This window comes from Beta vulgaris, chromosome 6, assembly GCF_026745355.1.
Source record: "Beta vulgaris subsp. vulgaris cultivar EL10 chromosome 6, EL10.2, whole genome shotgun sequence".
NCBI classification, from domain to species: domain Eukaryota; kingdom Viridiplantae; phylum Streptophyta; class Magnoliopsida; order Caryophyllales; family Amaranthaceae; genus Beta; species Beta vulgaris.
The window spans coordinates 65,370,113-65,389,211 of NC_079207.1; the positions used below are offsets into that span (position 1 = coordinate 65,370,113).

General features: G+C 40.5%; 1 protein-coding gene and 1 non-coding gene across 2 annotated transcripts; one reads left to right on the plus strand and one right to left on the minus strand.

Annotated features, from left to right (window-relative positions):
• Positions 1-1,650: 1,650 nt before the first annotated feature.
• Positions 1,651-17,022, minus strand: LOC130591893 (uncharacterized). The gene is made up of 8 exons (XM_057395852.1): positions 16,280-17,022; positions 6,770-7,119; positions 6,377-6,682; positions 5,795-6,246; positions 5,400-5,558; positions 5,202-5,284; positions 4,266-5,023; positions 1,651-2,648 (listed from the first exon to the last, which is right to left on the minus strand). The coding sequence occupies exons 1-8, from the start codon at positions 17,020-17,022 to the stop codon at positions 1,651-1,653; spliced, it is 3,849 nt and encodes a 1,282-aa protein (XP_057251835.1).
• A 1,087-nt stretch (positions 17,023-18,109) lies between these two features.
• LOC125499157 (small nucleolar RNA R71) lies at positions 18,110-18,214 on the plus strand. The gene has a single exon (XR_007275875.2). It is a non-coding gene; the product is annotated as a small nucleolar RNA R71 (small nucleolar RNA).
• The last annotated feature ends 885 nt before the right edge of the window (positions 18,215-19,099 follow it).

The following is a 19,099-nucleotide window of genomic DNA, read 5'->3' on the forward strand; positions in this document are numbered from 1 at the left end:
CAAGGCGGGTCTGGGCGCGGTCAGGAAGAAGGATGGACTCCTTCTTGGCAATGTACCACCTAAACTTATTGGCCGATTAGGCAGTGATCCACTTGGCATTGATCATGTAATCGATGCCAATCTCGGCAGGGCCAGCTACTGCATTGTTTATGTCAGGTACAAAACCAAAATGAACAGCTATAGCAGTGATAAGTCCACCTAAAACAATAGGTTGTCCCCTGACACTACTATCCTCAAATTGGGCAGGCAAACTAGTGGCGGTACGTTTGAGTTGGGAGACAAACAAATAGGGCAGGCACAAAGCATAGTCATGCTCGGGAAACAAATAGCTCCCTATCAGAAAAATCTCCTGTTTTTGACAGGAGTGGGGCTCAGCTCGCCCAAAAAGTGTGCATCCCAGAAATCGCTGCAAGTAGCGAAGACTGGGAAGGTGCAAATGATCGGCAGACCTGTGTTGGGTGTTGACTTCATCTTCACCCTTAAAGGCTGCCCACAGTGTGTTTATGCGAAGTTCTGAAGGGTGACGATGTTCCCCAGTAAGGGATAGGCCAAAAATAGCAGCTAATTGGCCCAGTGATAATTCCCGATCCTCATTCATGAGGCAAAAATGAAGCATCTGATTTTTGTTCCCTACTTCTAGGGAACTCAGAAATTCGAGGGTTAGGTGCCTAAAGGTCCAGAAAAACATGCCAAACATAGTACCCAAACCCAATTTCTCAAATAAAGTCTTTGTATCAACAAATATTCCCAATGTATGCAGAGATTGCGAATCAACAAATCTAGTAGGAACAATATTGCGATGTTTCAATTTCTGAAATTTTTCTTTTTGCTCTAGAGATTTGAAGATTACCTCAGGGAAGGTTGAATCCGGTGGAATGCGAGTGCTTGATTACCCTCGTGAACTTTGCCTCCGTTTGCTTGGCCTTGACATGCTTGAATTTGATGAGAAAGTGAAATTAAGTGTGGGGAAAAAAATATGGAAATTTTCTGATTTTTTTTGTGAGAAATATGAAGAAAGAGAAGAAAATTTGAAGGAGGAGATGAGATTGGTGAGAGAAGAGAGGTAGGAGAAGGTATGGAGATGGAAGTAGTGAGGAGAGAGAAAACAAGGGTTTGGAGAAGATGAAGTTTTGAGAGAAGGAAAAAGAAAGAATGAAAAGGAGGTAGAAATCGAGGGCACAAAAGGGGCTGTCGGGGTATCCGCCCGGTCGGGCCGACCCGCCCGGTCGACCGGTTGAAATCTTTTTCCTCAGATTTGTGCTATTTTCTCGAAGCTGGGCGATCGCGAACGAAGGAAATTTCGCCCGGTCGACCGGGCGAAAAATTCTTACAACTTTTTCTCTCGTTTTTCTTTCATTCTGCTGAAAAGTGGTTGCGCCCCCGGTCGGGCGAGCTCGCCTAGTTGACCGGGCGGTTTCAATTTTGCGCTATTTTCCGTCAAAATTTTCCCAAGTCGTAAAATTTGCCTCCTGCTCACACTAGACTCGTCCAAATATTAGTACACTCTCCCTCACCACACTAAGAAAGTAAACTAAAAAATCAAAAGAAAACAAAAATCGAAACTAACAAAGAAGAAAAGAAAAGACGGGTTGCCTCCCGCAAAGCGCTGGTTTAGATGGTCCCGCACGACCTTAGTACCTCTTCTCAAGATCAGGGAGTGTCTAGGTACATAACTTCTACTTGGCCGTTGAAGGCGCCCTCATGGTACAGTTTCAGACGCTGCCCATTCACTTTAAACGTCGTTCCAGCTGCATTGGCCACTTCAATAGCTCCATGTGTTTTCATCACGTCAGTGACGACAAAAGGTCCAGACCATTTTGACTTAAGCTTTCCAGGAAAAAGCCTCAGTCTAGAGTTGTATAATAGGACTTTGTCACCAACATGAAACTCCCGCTTTACAATCATCTTGTCATGAATTCGTTTGGTTTGCTCCGTGTAGAGTTTGTGGTTTTCATATGCTTCCAGTCGAAGCTCATCTAACTCATTCAGTTGAAGAAGTCTTGCCTCCCCTGCAGCCTCCAAATCCAGATTAATTTCTTTAACTGCCCAAGCTGAGAGATACTCCATTTCAACTGGTAAATGACAAGTTTTGCCATAGACTAATCGATATGGGGTGGTTCCTAGAGGTGTCTTAAAAGCAGTTCGCAGAGCCCACGGAGTATCATCCAATTTTTCTGACCAATCCTTCCTTGACCTGTTGACTACCTTCTCCAAAATGCGCTTGATCTGACGATTGGAGACTTCAACTTGACCACTAATCTGAGGGTGATAGGCTAAACCAACTTTGTGAGTGACTCCATATCTCTTCAGTAAAGCTTTGAAGGTTCGCTGGTGAAAGTGAGATCCCCCATCACTGATCAAGACTCTCGGGACTCCGAATCGAGGGAAAATGACCTTCTTGAAGAGCTTCATGACTACCTTAGAATCATTGGTAATGGAAGCCACAGCTTCAACCCACTTAGTCACATAGTCCACAACCACCAAGATATACCTGTTCCCACAAGAAGAAGGGAAAGGTCCCATGAAATCAATGCCCCATACATCAAAGGGTTCAATCTCCAAAATACCCATCTGGGGCATCTCCTGCCTCTTTGAAATATTACCCGTTCGTTGGCATTCATCACAAGAGAGACAAAAAACACGAGCATCTTTAAAAATGGTAGGCCAATCACTAGTACAGAAAAGGCGATTTGCGTCGGATGTGAGGCGCCCATTTGCGTCGGACGCAGGTGCGACGCCAAAGCCCTCGACGCAAATGACTAGGAAACTATCTGCGTCGGACAAGAAACGACGCAAATGGGTGGGCTATTTGCGTCGCACCTGTATACGGTACGACGCAAGTGGATCTTGCCAGCCCCCCATTTCTAACCCAGCAGCCATTTTTAAGTGATTTGCGTCGCATGAATCACTTGGAGTGACGCAAATCAGGTATTTTTTGCTTAAAAAAAATGAATTTGCGTCGCATCCGTGATTAGGTGCGACGCAAATCAGGTCTTTTTTATTAAAAAAAAAATATTTTTGCATCCTTCAAACATCAGATCTAAAACAGAATGAAAATCTTAATAGTATTGCAAAAATTCATCTGTGTTGTGTCCAAACTAAAATCCAAATCATCCGTTTACAGAAAAAAAAAAAAACTAAAAACAATACATGATTTACAGAAACTTAAGATGAGAAAATTACTGAAAATTAAAAAAGAAAATTACAACAATACAGAAGATGGAGCAGATCTAGAGATACTCGAGCACAATTACAACAATACTCGAGCAGATTATTTGTGAAATCAACAAATAATCTGATATCTTCTTCCTGTTTGGGCTATCAATTGCTGCTCGTGTCTCATACTCGAGCAAAATACCGAAATCTCTGAAATGAGAAAAGATAAAAAAAATCTAAATCCTAATTCAAGATGAGCACTAAACTGATGTAATTCATCGACTATGATTATGACGAAACGAAATTAGTAGAGACTTATTATTTTTACAAAAATCGAGAAAGAATTGAAATCAGAACCCTAACCATTCGTATTTTGCTTCGCCATGGATTTCAGCGTTTCTTTGAACGAAGATGGAGCAGATCTAGAGATTAACAAAGATGTCGGGGCGTTTTTCGTTGAACTTCACATCAAAAACTTCGCCGGAGAGGTTGCGTTCCTGCGTCGGAGAGAGAGAGGTTGTGCGCGCCGATTCTCGAAAACTGGTGACGAAATGAAACGAAAAAGAAAGAACAAACCGTCGGTGCATGAGATGGTGAACGAACCGTCGGAGAGAGAGATGGTGAACGAGATGTAAACGAGTTATCTGAAACGAACGATGAACGCATTCGTAGATCTGATTGAGTTCGTCGACTGTAAAGAAGTGGCCGGAGAGAGAGAGAGTTTGAGGAGAGAGAGAGAGTTTGAGGAGAGAGATAGAGTTTTAGGGTTTGAGAGACTGTGAGGAGAGAGGCGCGAGAGAGAGAGGGGAATTTTAGGGTTTGAGAGACTGTGAGGAGAGAGGCGCGAGGGAGAGAGGGGAAAATGAAGAGGCGCGGTTACTTTTTAGGTTAAATATTTGGATGGGCCAAAATCTGCGTCGGATGGGCCATGTGGTCCGACGCAATTTGGTCTTTTGCAACGCACACAAATACGATGCGACGCAGATAGCTTAGATGTGCGTCGCACTCTTCTTCATGTGCGACGCAAATAGGTTTTTGCGTCATTTCCGTTTAAGTGCGACGCACATCAGGGGACGCAAATTGTCGTTTTTCTACTAGTGAATAAAAACCACTCTGGAGAACTCTATAAGCGGTGGCTTGTGAGCCCAGATGTCCACTACAAGGCATACTATGACAATGTTGGAGAATGGCAACTATCTCCCAATCAGCTATACATCGTCGGAACAAGCCATCTGAACACTTCTTGTATAAGAGTGGGTCATCCCAGAAATAATGCTTGGCATCATGATAGAACTTCTTGCGCTGTTGGTATGTCAAATCAGGAGGATGAGAACCACTAACACAATAATTAGCAAAATCAGCATACCATGGAGATTGAGTAGACACAACGAAAAGATGGTCATCTGGAAAAGCATCATCTATGGGACCGTCAGCACTTGACTCAAACCTCAACCGGGAGAGATGATCTGCAACTACATTCTCAACACCTTTCTTGTCACGGAGTTCCAAATCAAACTCTTGTAGTAACATTATCCATCGTATTAGTCGTGATTTGGCCTCTTTCTTGGCCAAGAGATATTTCAGCGCAGCATGGTCAGTATGAACAATCACTTTCGAACCTATGAGGTAGGTCCGAAACTTGTCAAGAGCATACACAATGGCCAACAATTCTTTCTCTGTAGTAGCATAGTTGACCTGGGCTTCATCTAAGGTCTTGCTGGCATAGTAGATGGCATGGAGGACTTTGTTTTTCCGTTGACCAAGCACAGCACCAACCGCATAATCGCTAGCATCACACATGATCTCGAAAGGAAGACTCCAATCTGGAGGTTGTATGATAGGGGCAGTGATCAATGCTTCCTTAATCCTGTCAAAAGACTCCACACACGCATCAGTAAAATCAAAAGTGGCATCCTTGAGCAACAATTGAGTAAGGGGTTTCGCAATTTTTGAAAAGTCTTTTATAAATCTGCGATAGAAACCCGCGTGACCCAGAAAACTCCTCACTCCCTTGACATTCACAGGAGGAGGAAGTTTTCAATCACCTCAATTTTGCTCTATCCACCTGGATGCCACGCTCAGATATGAAGTGTCCAAGTACCACTCCGTCATTCACCATAAAGTGGCACTTTTCCCAATTAAGAACCAGATTAACCTCAAAAACAACGTTTCAGAATTTTAGAGAGATTATGCAAACACACATCAAAGTCAAAACCATAAGCACTAAAATCATCCATAAATACCTCCATGATATTTTCGATGAAATCAGAAAAAATGGCCATCATACATCTCTGAAATGTGGCAGGGGCGTTGCACAAACCAAATGGCATTCTGCGATATGCAAAAGTGCCATAGGGGCAAGTGAACGTCATCTTCTCCCGATCAGCTGGGTGAATGGGAATCTGAAAGAAACCTGAATATCCATCCAAATAACAGAAAAAGTTATGTTTTGCTAATCTTTCTAACATCTGATCAATAAAAGGGAGAGGGAAGTGATCTTTCAGAGTGGCAGTGTTTAATCTGCGATAATCAATACACATCCGCCAACCTGTAACAGTACGAGTAGGAATTAGTTCATCCTTATCATTCTTAACAACAGTAGTCCCCCCTTTTTAGGAACAACTTGAACCGGGCTCACCCACTTAGAATCTGAGATGGGGTAGATGATGCCCGCGTCAAGTAGTTTCATAATTTCCTTTTTCACCACCTCTTGCATATTAGGATTCAAACGTCTTTGAGGTTGTATGCAAGGGCGGTGATTTTCTTCCAAATTAATTCTATGCATGCAGAAATCAGGACTAATGCCCTTTAGATCATCAATACTATACCCAATAGCCTTCTTGTGCATGCGAAGCACTGTAAGAAGTTGTGAAAGCTGGCTATCTGTGAGTTTAGTACTGACAATCACAGGACATTCCTCAGCATCATCAAGAAATGCATATTTGAGGTGAGAAGGTAAAGGTTTAAGTTCTAACTTCTTTACCTGTGGTTCGGAAGTAGAGCAAATAGTCTCCATTACCTTACAATCTGATGCTACCGTATCAATGTCAAGATCATCAGTGAGATCAAGACTTGTCTCCAATAATTCATCTGACAGAAATTGTGAAAACTAACTCCAGAGATCTCATCAAGTATGTCAATCCCGCAACATGTGTGCTCAAGCATAGGAGACTTAATAACATTAGTTAACTTAAAAGTAATAGTATCATCAGTTCATCACCAACACTCAAAATCAGAGAGCCAGATTTTACATCAATAACAGCACCAGCAGTAAATAAAAAAGGTCTACCCAAAATAATGGGAATTTGACTGTCTTCTTCCATATCAAGTACTACAAAGTCCACAGGAATATAAAATTTTCCAACTCTAACAGGGACATCCTCTAAAATACCCAAAGGATACTTCACAGATCGATCAGCCATCTGTAAAGTAATCTGTGTGCACTTTAAAGCACCCAAGTTCAGTTTATTACAGACAGATAAAGGCATAACAGATACACTAGCACCTAGATCACACAAAGCCTTATCTATAAACAAAGCACCCACATGACAGGGGATGGAAAAACTACCAGGATCTTTTAATTTTGGTGGAATTTTATTTTGCAGAACAACACTGCATTCTTCAGTTAAAGCAACCCTATCTATCCCACCAAAATCCTTCTTTTTAGTGATCATATCTTTCAGAAACTTGGCATACACAGATACTTGAGAAATTAAATCAGTGAAAGGAACTGTTACCTCAAGATTTTTGACCATAGACATGAATTTACCAAGTTGTTGATCGACCTTTGATTTTTGCATCCTATGGGGGAAAGGTAGTGGTGGAGGAGGAGAATCAGTAACCTTCTCCTTGCGTTTCTCTGCGTCATCCACTTTCCCACGCTCAACTTCAGTTCTGGAGCTATCCTCACCTTCATTGTCATCCACAGCATCATTCTGAACTGGAGAATCTGTTCTTTTAGACCTGGGAATAAAAGAAACAAAGAAAAATGTGCAGTGAGATGGCCTCAATTGGAACTTGAAGTTCCAATGAGACAGCAGATTTAGTCAAATAATTAATCAGAAAGCTATAGAAACTAGCCGTCTCCCCGGCAATGGCGCCAAAAACTTGATGTGTTTTAAAATATACCGCAAGTGCACGGTGTCTGTTTGGCAGAAACTGGCAAATACGGGTCGATCCACAGGGAGAGGAGTTCTACAGATTTATGTTCAATTATCTAACTACTTCCAGAGAGGAAAAATAATTGAGGAATTAATAACTAAGCTAGAGTAAACTAGAACGCAGAAAAATGGGAATTTATCAAATAATTAAAAACCTAGGGAAATCGATTGGTCCACCATGCTTATACCAGTTTAATCAATATAATATAGTTCAACAACACTTGGATTGAGGTTCGAATAAATGAAGTATTTCGTTAATCCTTGGTCAGGCATTAACAACTCCTAGATTAACATATGCCAGTACGGTCGCTCAACATAATCAAATCTACCTATTGTAATAAGCCTCTAATGAATATGATCTTTCGATTCTAATACTTATTAGCTAAACATAATTCATGATAATGCGCAATTACATGAATTAAATAAGTATAACAAATCAACAGGAATTATTCTAGTTCAATCCAATTATCGAAGAACATCAAACCACAATAAAAAAAGGTATAAACATGGCTTCCCTCTCTAAACCCTAGAAATAGACTACTCACTCACGATACTAATAAACAAAATAAACATGATCAAAGTAAAAGAATTCATAAAATTAAACTAAGTAGAGAAGAAATACCGAATGATTGAAGAACAATGAAAAGGAAATCGACGATCTATATAATCTTCCAATGTAAAAGTTCAACAAAACTAGAGAGAATAAACTAAGTGTTTGGCCCTAAAAACGTAGAAAATGAGATGGTTCTCCCCGAAAATATAAAAAACCTATTTATACTTCTTACAAAACCGGCTAAAAAACCCGAAAAAACGCGTCTCGAGCTACCGCCCGGTCGGGCGACGGTGATCAGCAACTTACGACGAAAAAAAAATTCCGCCCGGTCGAGCGCGTAAGTGATTTTCTTCGTCTGGTCGCCCGGTTGGCCGGGCGAAATGAAAGGTGAAAAATACCAAGTATTTTAGTTCGCCCGGTCGGGCGCGTAAGCATTCCTTCCGTTGTTTCGTTTAGCAGCTAAGTGTGGGAGTTCGCCCGGTCGGGCCACACCGCCCGGTCGACCGGGTGAATGTGTTTTCTTGCCTTTTCTTCGTGAAATCCGACCGAAGCACTTGTGCAATCTTCCAGCCACTCCTTGGACCTTGTGTGATTGTGGAACTTTCGTGTCGCGACTTAGATAAAAGCAAGAAGTGCCTAATTTGCATCAAAACCTGTAAAACACGACAAGAACTCCAAACACATCAAATCCACAAGAAAAGAGCTCAAAAGAGCCCAAATCGACTATCAAAACTAAGGGGATTAGATTAAATAAGCGATGAATAATGAACACATCAATTCTTAACCTAATTTGTTCCTATAATTAGGGGGGGGGGAGGAATTAGAAAATAAAGTAGTCAGCATTCTCTCATTTTTTTCTCTCTCCTCTTTTCTCTCTCTTAAAAAGCTACGTAATGCTGCTCCAAGAAATAGAAGAGTCCATCTTCCTTCCAACTAGCATTGGTGGAGCGTTGATCTGGATTGGTGGACCTCGTAGAGGAATCTCAATTGTGATTCTATCTCCGGATCTCGACAAGCTTTGTGGAAATCACACTTCAAAAGTTAATTCTAAACTATTATGTGATCCTTGAATGTATATGCATGTGATCCTGTTTAAGTGCTTATAAATATGATTCATGAAATTCCACTTATAGTACTTATAATCCAACAAAACAGTTAATAAAGGTCATGTACGTTAACTATACATATCGTCAAGCTCCATTCATATTCATTCTCAATACTCGTATTGTACATGGTATCAAGAGACCTACCTGGGCTCTCTCGAAAAATACCTGAAAGTTGGTAGATAATTAGAGAACGAAAACCAAAGGATTAAGTGACTTTACGTGTAACACCCCGAAAATTCTCTATTTTCCAGAATACCTCTTAAATACAAAACTTAGAGGATTATGAAAGTATTATCGCCAGTGTGATAACGTATCGGCTTATTCAGAATTTTACAGCGGAAAACATAATAAATAAACTTTATAAATAAAACTTAGTCGACCAAAAAGGCAAACCAACAAAGTCAAAGTCAAACTCAAAAGTCAAAGTCAACAACAACAATCAACTACAAAAAGTAAAAAGTCAATCTATGATAAGACAATCTACACGCTCTCCAAATCCTAAACACATGATGCATCATCTTCAAACCTATAGATGGACGATGCACTATTGATCCCTAGAGATTGCTCACCAAAATGGATCATCACATGATCAATAAGGCACATTTATTATCAACATACACACAAAGCACGTAATCAGCAAAGCTGAGTACTACATAAAAAATAAATAAACAATCCTAACATGATACTAATAAATAATAAGCAAAAGTAAATAATAACCTTGCAGACAACTTTTAATAAACTAAACTTCACCACCAATAATTTAATTACTTTAGATGAAATAGTTAACGAAACGAGTTGTCTAACCAAAACCAGTCTTCCCTTTAGAAGACGAAATATGGGCACGACTCCATATTCCCATGGCCTACGATTTCGAGGAACCTTTAAAATAAAAATAGCACATAGTGATCAATCTGGTTCCAAGAAAAGGCATGGGCTACCACCATGTACTTCAACTCATACTTGTCCAACACTTCAGACGTGCACAAGTCTAAAGCTATTGATATCCACGTTTCACTTTACATGATTCATAATTTATTATTTGTTATGACTCACAACTAGAAGAACCATTATAATCATAAGCTTCCATTTTTATCTTCGGATTAGATAAGGTGATCAATCAACAACCTAACAACCCAAGATTAATTCCAACTTCAATCCATAACCTTCCTTTATTTGTTGAACCAAGTCAACAACCAATCAACCTTTCATAGGTATAATATTCCACTTATCAAATCCTCGGTCCTCATAAAGTAATTAAATAATCAGAAGGGCACAACGTGATTCAATCATGAGTGCGGGTGCTTGGCACCATTAGTGTTGCCTCGAAAAGCCTTTCTAGGCCTGGTCATCTTTTCTCGAAACATTCCTAGGAGTGCCGACGCGACTTGTAACATTGCTCGGGTGCTTAGCATAATTTCCATTGCCTCTAAAAGCCTCTAAACACCCCATTTGTTCATTTCTCGTGAAACCCAAAATTGCAACGAAATGAACGTAAAGTCATCCACATATTTGTTCCATGCCACATAACTCCTTTCCAATGACCTCCCATGCGCGTGGCGTTTGGAGCTCAGAACCCGGGAAAGTTCGAAAGCGTGTATTAACTTTCAATTTTGGCTATTTTTGGGACATTTTTGGACTTCTCCGTGCCTGGTCATATTTTCTTCCGAAACGTTCCAAGAAAATTCGACGTGACTTGTAACATTGCACGGGTGCTTGGCAGCATTTGTGTCGCCTCAAAACGCCTCTAAACACCCCATTTGTTCTTTTTTCGTGAAGCCTAAAACAATCTCGAAATAAACGTAAAGGCATCCACATATTCGATCCAAGCCACATTACTCCTTTCCAATGACCTCCTATGCCCCTAGGAGGCATCCCGTGGTGTTCGGAGCTCGGGCCTTGTGAAAGTCGAAAAACGTGTGTAATAACCTTCAATTTTAGCTGTTTTTTGGGACATTTATTGACTAATTCGGACTTGGGGTGTGCAAAAATATCCGATCCGAAAATCCGCCGATCCGATCCGAAATTTCGGATATCTGATATGAAATTTCGGATATCCGATCCGATTTTAAGATTTCGGATACTTCGGATCGGGTATCCGGAAAAAAATTCGGGTTCTCGGTTCGGATACAGATCGGGATTTTTCAAAAATTTCAACGGATCCGGTCCGAAAATCCGATGATCCGATCCGAAAATCCGGTATTCGATCCGAAAACCCGGTGATCCGATCTGAAAAGTTCGGATATCTGAAAATTTCGGATCGGATTCGGATCGCAATTTCCCCGATCCGAAATTTTCGGATCGGATCCGATATCCGACATTGAACACCCCTACTTCGGACCTGGTTATACTTTCTCCCGAAACATTCCTAGGAGTGCCGACGTGACTTGTAACGTTGGGTAGGTGATTGGCACAATTTGCATTGTCTCGAAAAGCATCTGAACACCCCATTTGTCATTTCTCGTGAAACCCAAACTTGTCTCGAAATGAACGTAAAGGCATCCACCTATTTGTTCCAAGCCACATGACTCCTTTCCAATGCTCTCCGATGTCCCAATGAGGCATCCCATAGCTTCCGGAGCTTGGACCCCAGGAAAGTCCGAAAGCGTGTATTATAACGTTCAATTTCGGCTGTTTTTGCTACATTTTTGTACTTCTATGGACCTGGTCATATTTTGTTCCCGAAACATTCCTAGGAGTACCGACGTGACTTGTAAAGTTATATGGGTGCTTGCCTTCATTTGCATTGTCTGGAAAACTTATGAACACCCCATTTGTTCGTTTTTCAAGAAACCCAAAATTGCCTCGAAATGAACGTGAAGACATCCACATATTCGTTCAAAGCCACATGACTCCTTTCCAATGACCTCCCATGTCCATAGGAGGCATCCCGTGGCGTTCGAAACTCGAACCCCGAGAAAGTCTAAAAGCGTGTATTATAACCTTCAATTTTTGTTGTTTTTGGGACATTTTTCGATTTTCGGGGCCTGGCAAGAAACCCAAAATTGCCTCGAAATGAACGTGAAGATATCCACATATTCGTTCAAAGCCACATGACTCCTTTCCAATGACCTCCCATGTCCATAGGAGGCATCCTGTGGCGTTCGAAACTCGGACCTCGAGAAAGTATGAAAGCGTGTATTATAACCTTCAATTTATGTTGTTTTTGGGACATTTTTCGATTTTCAGGGCCTGGCAATAGTTTCTTCCGAAATGTTCATTGGAAAGCAGAATTGACTTGTAACGTTGCGCGAGTGTTTGGCACCATTAGTGTTTCCTCGAAAAGCCTTCAAACAACCCATTTATTCATTTCTCGTGAAACCTAAAGCTGCCTCGAAATGAACGTAAAAGCATCCACATATTCGTTCCAAGCCCCTAGGCGTCACCCTGTGGAGTTCCGAGCTCGGTCCTCGGAAAAGTCCGAAAGCGTGTATTATAACCTTCAATTTTAGCTGTTTTTGGGACATTTTTTGACTTCTCTGGACCTGGTCATAATTTCTCCCGAAACATTCCTAGTAGTGCCGACATGACTTGTATCGTTGCGCGGGTACTTAGCATAATTTGCATTGCCTCTAAAGACCTCTAAACACCCCATTTGTTTATTTCTCGTGAAACCCAAAATTGCCTCAAAATGAACGTAAAGAAATTCACATATTCGTTTCATGCCACATGCCTCCTTTCCAATGACCTCCCATATCCCTAGGAGACATCCCGTGGCGTTCGGAGCTCGGGCCCCGAGAAAGTCCGAAAAAGTGTATTATAACCTTCAATTTTGGTTGTTTCTGGACATTTTTGCACTTCTCCGGGGCTGGCCATTTTTTCTCCAAAATATTCCTAGAAAAGCCGAAGTGACTTGTCATGTTCCGCGGGTGCTTGGCACCATTAGTGTTGCCTCGAGAAACCTTTAAACACCCTCATTTGTTCGTTTCTCGTAAAAGCTAAAATTAACTTGAAATGAACGTAAAGGCATCCACATATTCGTTCCAAGCCACATGACTTCTTTCCAATAACCTCCCATGCCCTAGGAGGCATCCCGTGGCGTTCGGAGCTCGGCCCCGGGAAAATTCAAAAGCGTGTATTTATAATGTTCAATTTTAGCTGTTTTTGGGACATTTTTTTGACTTCTCCAAGCCTGGTCATATTGGTAGGCATGTCGCGCACCTAACAAAAGTAATTTCCTAACTAACCTCCTAACTATGTAGCAGGGCAACTCAGGGTCGAATCCATAGGGACAAACAGTATCAAACACTAGGTATCTTGACTCAATCTAACTAAACAAGTGACAAACGATGCTGAAAAGGATGTTGAACTAAGACTAATGCTAAACTATGACAATTACTAGAAACACACAAGGTATAATCAATTAATTAAAACATCTAGAATAAAGCATCACCACTAGCATGACCAATACATGAATAATTTCCATCCCAAATAAACATAATCAACGATTCAAGAGGAGTAATGCACCCTATAACTACCAAAGACCTCTCCCGAGTACCAATGGCTACTCTAAACAAGCAACCAAACCTACTCCCGTGGAATCATGCAAGAAAGAGACATTAAGCATAGCATCACAATTAAATTCCTAGCAATCCTATCTACTTATTCCCATAGAGATATTCATACCATTGATTGAATCAACAAAACCATCTAGATTCAATTCCCATTGAAAACAAGATATATGGAGTCAAATCAAAATCATCTATCCCTAGTATGATAATGAACATAAGAACAATCCAATCAAACACGAACAATTGATCACTAAACATGGGATTAATGGAGGAATTCATGTATTAAATCATTGCTAGGGTTTAACTTAACCCTAGATTAATAGACTACTCACACATAATTGAAATAACAAAACAAATAATAAACAAATTAAAAGACATACTAATAATGAAGGAAAGAAGAGATTAAGAAAACTTAGTCTTTACTTGAAGGAATCAAAGCGTAGTAATCAATGTTCAACAATGGAGTATTAGCAAAAGCTCTCTAAAAAGTAGTAAAATGTATTCTCTAATAAAAGGCGTAGTTTTTAACTCTAAGAAAATAAGTATTTATATGTCTCGTAAAAGTGGCGCAACACGCGCTTAAAACGACCCAAAGATCGTCTCGCCCGACCGGCCCGGGCGGAATTCGCCTCGTCGGGCGCTCGTCAGGTCATAAACCGTAAAGTTGAGAAAATAGCGCCCCGCCCGGTCGGGAGAGATTCCGCCAGGTCGGGCCCGCAACAAAATATTTTCTTCTCATCAAAATCTTCTCCAAACGATGAAATTTGGCTAAGTAAGGGCGCCCGGGCAGCCGGGGCGGATTTCGCCCGGCCGGGCGGTCGTCAGACTGCACAAAATCTCAATCTTTAAAACGCCATAACTTCTTCGTTATTCGTCGAAATTAGGCAAATGACCACTCGTTGGAAAGCTCTTGAAATGTAGAATCTAACACAATTGAAATCACTCTATTTGGTTTTGTATAACTTGAGATATAATCAAAAGAGTGGATTGGAGTAATTTTTCTACTTCTTTTATTATTCGCTTTGCTTCAAAACTCTTCCAACTTAATGCCCGTGCTCTCGAAAGTACATCATCTCTTGTAGTGATATAAATGAGTAGGAAATGCACTAAAACGTGCAAATTCCTACAATGATCAATCTGAAAATACAAACACACTACAAGGAGCACATTAGTAGTAAAAATGGCTCCGAAGAGCGCAATTAAGACCAATAATGAATGAGGGACGGAGGTAAAATCTCTATATAAAATAGACATATCAAACTCCCTCAAGCTAAATTAATGTTTGTGCACAAGCATTCCAACATGAAACATAGGGAAAAGTAAGATTAAAAAAAAAACTCTTCAAGCACACACACAGCACGGTTTTCAAATCAATCTTCAATGTGAAAATAAGACCATGAAGGGAATAAACACAAAACTATTCAATCTAAATCCTAGGTCTCATAGTTGTGACTTGACAACCAATACTACCACTTTGCTCCCCCAAGCTTGCCTTGACCATACATGATAAACCCTCACTCTAGTCGTGCACACAACACTCATGTGTATAAAAGGGTCAAATAGTCGCTCAAAGCTCCATTCCATTGACTATATCCTACCATAAGCTTGCACATCTTCTCGCTCTCCACCGCTTCAGGACTATGTTATATGCAAAGAATCATGAGGACTTTATATGGCTTGTAATGAAGGCTTAAGGTATAGGTGTGGAAAGTTCTAGGAAAGTGGTGCTCATCAAAGCGGAAAGTGAAGCTCCTTTTTTTTTCTTCAAACATCCTTGACAACAATTACCAATCCTCACACACACATTTTAATTTCACTTCATTTTCTCTTTCTCATTAGCTACTTCATAACTCCTCAATTACAAACTCCAATTTCCTTTTATTACGCACTAAAGACATAAATCACAATCTTTTTTTTTTTTTTTGTCTTTTTCGTTTTTTTTTTTTTTTTTCAATAATCATCTACAAGAGGAAATCGATAGGAGTTTAAAAGTAAGTAACTATGAGGAGTTGAACTCAATACAAGCAAACATCACAGACGCCACAGAGTATCTTTAATGTCACACTATAACTTCATCAACATAGCTTCACAATCCCCTAGGTAGGACAAGGTAAAGGACTAAAGATGTAGTTAATCAAGAGAAACAGGCTAGGCTCAGAGGGGTGACAAAGGGAAAATAATCAATGTGGGTGGCATTTGGTTATGTAGCTCAGAAATAGCAGATTCCTCAATCATATTCAATGCATAAACAAGTCAATGCGGTCTCAAGGAGTATCAATGCAAGTTCTAGAGAATAGTAGCCAAGGAAGAGCATCGCACATGAAAAGAAAGACTAAAAAGATGTTAGTTTATTAGGCTCAAAATGACCTCACTAGGTATGTATATTTGGCTAACAAGTATAGTCAAGTCTCCCTTGGGAGGATCAAACCGTCTTACCACAAACCATTCAAATCACAACGAGCAAGGAGAGATCAAAAATAGTTCAGAGTTATTCCAATCATGCTTAGACTTCACATAGAAACGAGCATAGAACAGGCTTAGTGTGTACTATCAGCAGAGATCGATCCTACATGCAACCTAGAATGTAACTAAATGATGAAACTATATGCAAAAAGGAAATAAAAAAAAATAAAAATGCCTAAATGATGAGTATGTACAGATGATGTGGTAAATCCCTCCCCCAAGCTAACATGTCACAATGTCCGCAATGTGACAAAGGTAAAGAATAAACACAAAGAAAGGGGCAGGGTACTCACAAATCCTCACTAAGGAGGGGAGAGCGAAGGGATCGAAAACCCTGGTGACTGCATCCAAGTATTGAGGTTTTCCAAGATTGTGAATATGGATGACAAGTTCTTCTTAATAATGCACTGCTTTGCCTTAATCTCAGCAACTGAATGTTGGATTTTTGCAAGTGATCTCTCAATCGACATAGAAGAAGGAGTGTTAGATATAATCGGGGTATCCTCATTGAGAACATCCACTATATCAACCATTTCTCCCATAGATGGAGAATCCTTGGAGTTTGTGAGTGTGTACTCCATCTTCTCATCACCTATTTCAAAGGCGATGTTTCCCTTTTTCATATCAATTATGGCTTCAGCAGTGGCCAAAAAGGGTCTCCCAAGAATAATGGGAACGTTTGCATCTTCTTCCATTTTCATAACAACAAAATCATATGGAATGAAAAATTTTCCGACTCTAAGAGGAGCATCTTCAAGGATGCCAAGGGGGAACTTGACTGTTCTATCTGCTAGTTGTAAGGAGATGTGTGTGGGTTTCAATTCACCCATATTGAGCTTCTTGCAGATTGACAAGGGCATGAGACTGACACTTGCCCCAAGATCACATAAGGCATTCTTGATCTTAATATCACCAAGCTTAATAGGAATAGAATAACTGTCTGGATCTCCTAGCTTCTTTGGAATCTTGTTCTGCAGAATAGCACTACACTCAGCTGTTAGTGAAACAGTGACCTTCTCTTCAATTTTTCTCTTGTTGGAAAGCATGTCTTTCAAAAACTTAGCGTAAGAAGGCATCTCTGAGATAGCATCCAAGAAAGGGATGTTAATGTGCAACTTCTTCAAAATATCAAGGAACTTCCCATATTTCTTTTCAAGTTTTGCCTGTGCCAATATTTGAGGGAATGGAATAGGTGGCTTGTATGGTGCAATAGGTATGACAATAGGTTTCTTTTTCTCAGTCTCCTTAGCTTCCTCTTCCAACACTTTTTCGCCTTAATCTTCTTCACTCGGCTTTTTGGACTCTTTTGCACTCTTCCTTTGGTCATTCATCTCCCTATAGGGATCTTGCAATTCTCTACCACTTCTCAATGAGATAGCATGGATATACCCCTTCGAATTTGGTTCGGTTTGTCCTGGAAGTTGGCCTGAAGGCTTTGAGAGGTGACTGATTTGTTGAGCAAGTTGGGTCATCTGATTTTCCATCATTTTATTATGAGCATGAATTTGTTGAAGGGAGTTGCTGAAGAAGTCATTCTGCTTCGCTTGATATTCAATTTGCTTTGCCTGAGAAGAAGCTAAATTCTCTATGATGGTTTCAAGGTTGGATGTTGAGGGTGAGGAGAAGGAGTTGAATGGTGGCCTTTGTTGGAAACCAGGTGGTTGGGAGTAGTTTGTGGGTGGAGGTTGAGGTTGGTTATTTTTGTAAGAGAAGTTTGGATGATTCTTCCAACCTGGGTTATATGTGTTTGAGTATGGGTTGTTTTGTGGGCTTGTGTTTGTGTTTAGGAGGGCATTAGCGTGCTCAGTCACCGCTCCCATGGTATTGTATTGACACTCATTAAATGAGTGACCTTGCACTTCACAAATCTCACAAACAGGTGATATTGATCTGCTACTCAATATTCAACCTTAGCTGCCAAAACCTGCACAGTGTTAGATTAAAGTAGCAATAGCATCAACCTCATACTTACCTCCCTTTTTAAGGGCTCCACGAGACACACTCCAGTCATTCAAGTAATTGTTGGCAGCCATATCATCCAACAATATCTTTGCAGCTTCTGGAGTTTTGGCCATGAAAGTACCGCCAGATACGGCATCAATAGAACTTCGAACTTCATGCTTCAGACCATTGTAAAATGTCTGAATTAATAGCCACTCAGGAATGCCATGGTGTGGACACTGCCTTTGCAAAGCCTTGTATCTCTGCCATGCTTATAAGAGACTCCAATTCATGTTGTTGAAAACCAGATATCTCATTTCTGAACTTGGAAGTTCTCATAGGAGGGAAGAACTTGTAAAGAAAAGCCTTCTTCAGTTCTGGCCATGTGGCAATCTTCCTCACTTCTTCTTCCTTAAACCATTCCTTTGCTTCGTCCCTGAGAGAAAAAGGAAAAGCACAATACGAATTAATCATCAGAAACATTGTTAATTTCAAAGTATTGCATTTTTCTAAAAAGTTAGCCAAATGATCAGTAGGGCTCTCTTTGGGTGTTCCGCATATGAGTCTGTGAGATAAACTGGATGAATGTGGCTTGAGCTCGAAATGTGGCAGTGGTTGTTGTCTGGTAATGGTGGTGGTGGTCTCATCGGGCATAGCATATTCCCTAGAGACTTTGGTGGTGCTTCGTCTCCCATTGGTGATTCTTGTTGTTGTTTTCTTCTTCGACCTCCTAATCTCCTTGTTGTAGCTTCGATCTCGCGATCAAGAGTAATTAGATCTTGTGAACCCTTGCTACGAGTGCGCATGCAACAAAAAGACTGAAAGAAAAGAGATCAAACAGCAAATAGAGTGACAATGATCGAACAAAAACAGTTTAGCTAAATAAATCAAAGATAAACTAATCTAATACCGTTAGTCCCCGGCAACGGCGCCAAAATTTGGTAGGCGTGTCGCACACCTAACAAAAGTAATTTCCTAACTATGTAGCAGGGCAACTCAGGGTCGAATCCACAGGGACAAACAGTATCAAACACTAGTATCTTGACTCAATCTAACTAAACAAGTGACAAACGATGTGAAAAGGATGTTGAACTAAGACTAATGCTAAACTATAACAATTACTAGAAACACACAAGGTATAATCAATTAATTAAAACATCTAGAAAAAGCATCACCACTAGCATGACCAATACATGAATAATTTCCATCCCA

Coding starts and splice junctions, on each gene's coding strand:
- LOC130591893 (XM_057395852.1), bottom strand. CDS start 17,022: ATGCCTTCTTACGCTAAGTTTTTGAAAGACATGCTTTCCAACAAGAGA. Junction 7,120..16,279: donor ACTTGGATGCAGTCACCAGG/GTTTTCGATCCC, acceptor TTTTATTCCCAG/GTCTAAAAGAACAGATTCTC. Junction 5,285..5,399: donor TCATCGAAAATATCATGGAG/GTATTTATGGAT, acceptor AATTGGGAAAAG/TGCCACTTTATGGTGAATGA.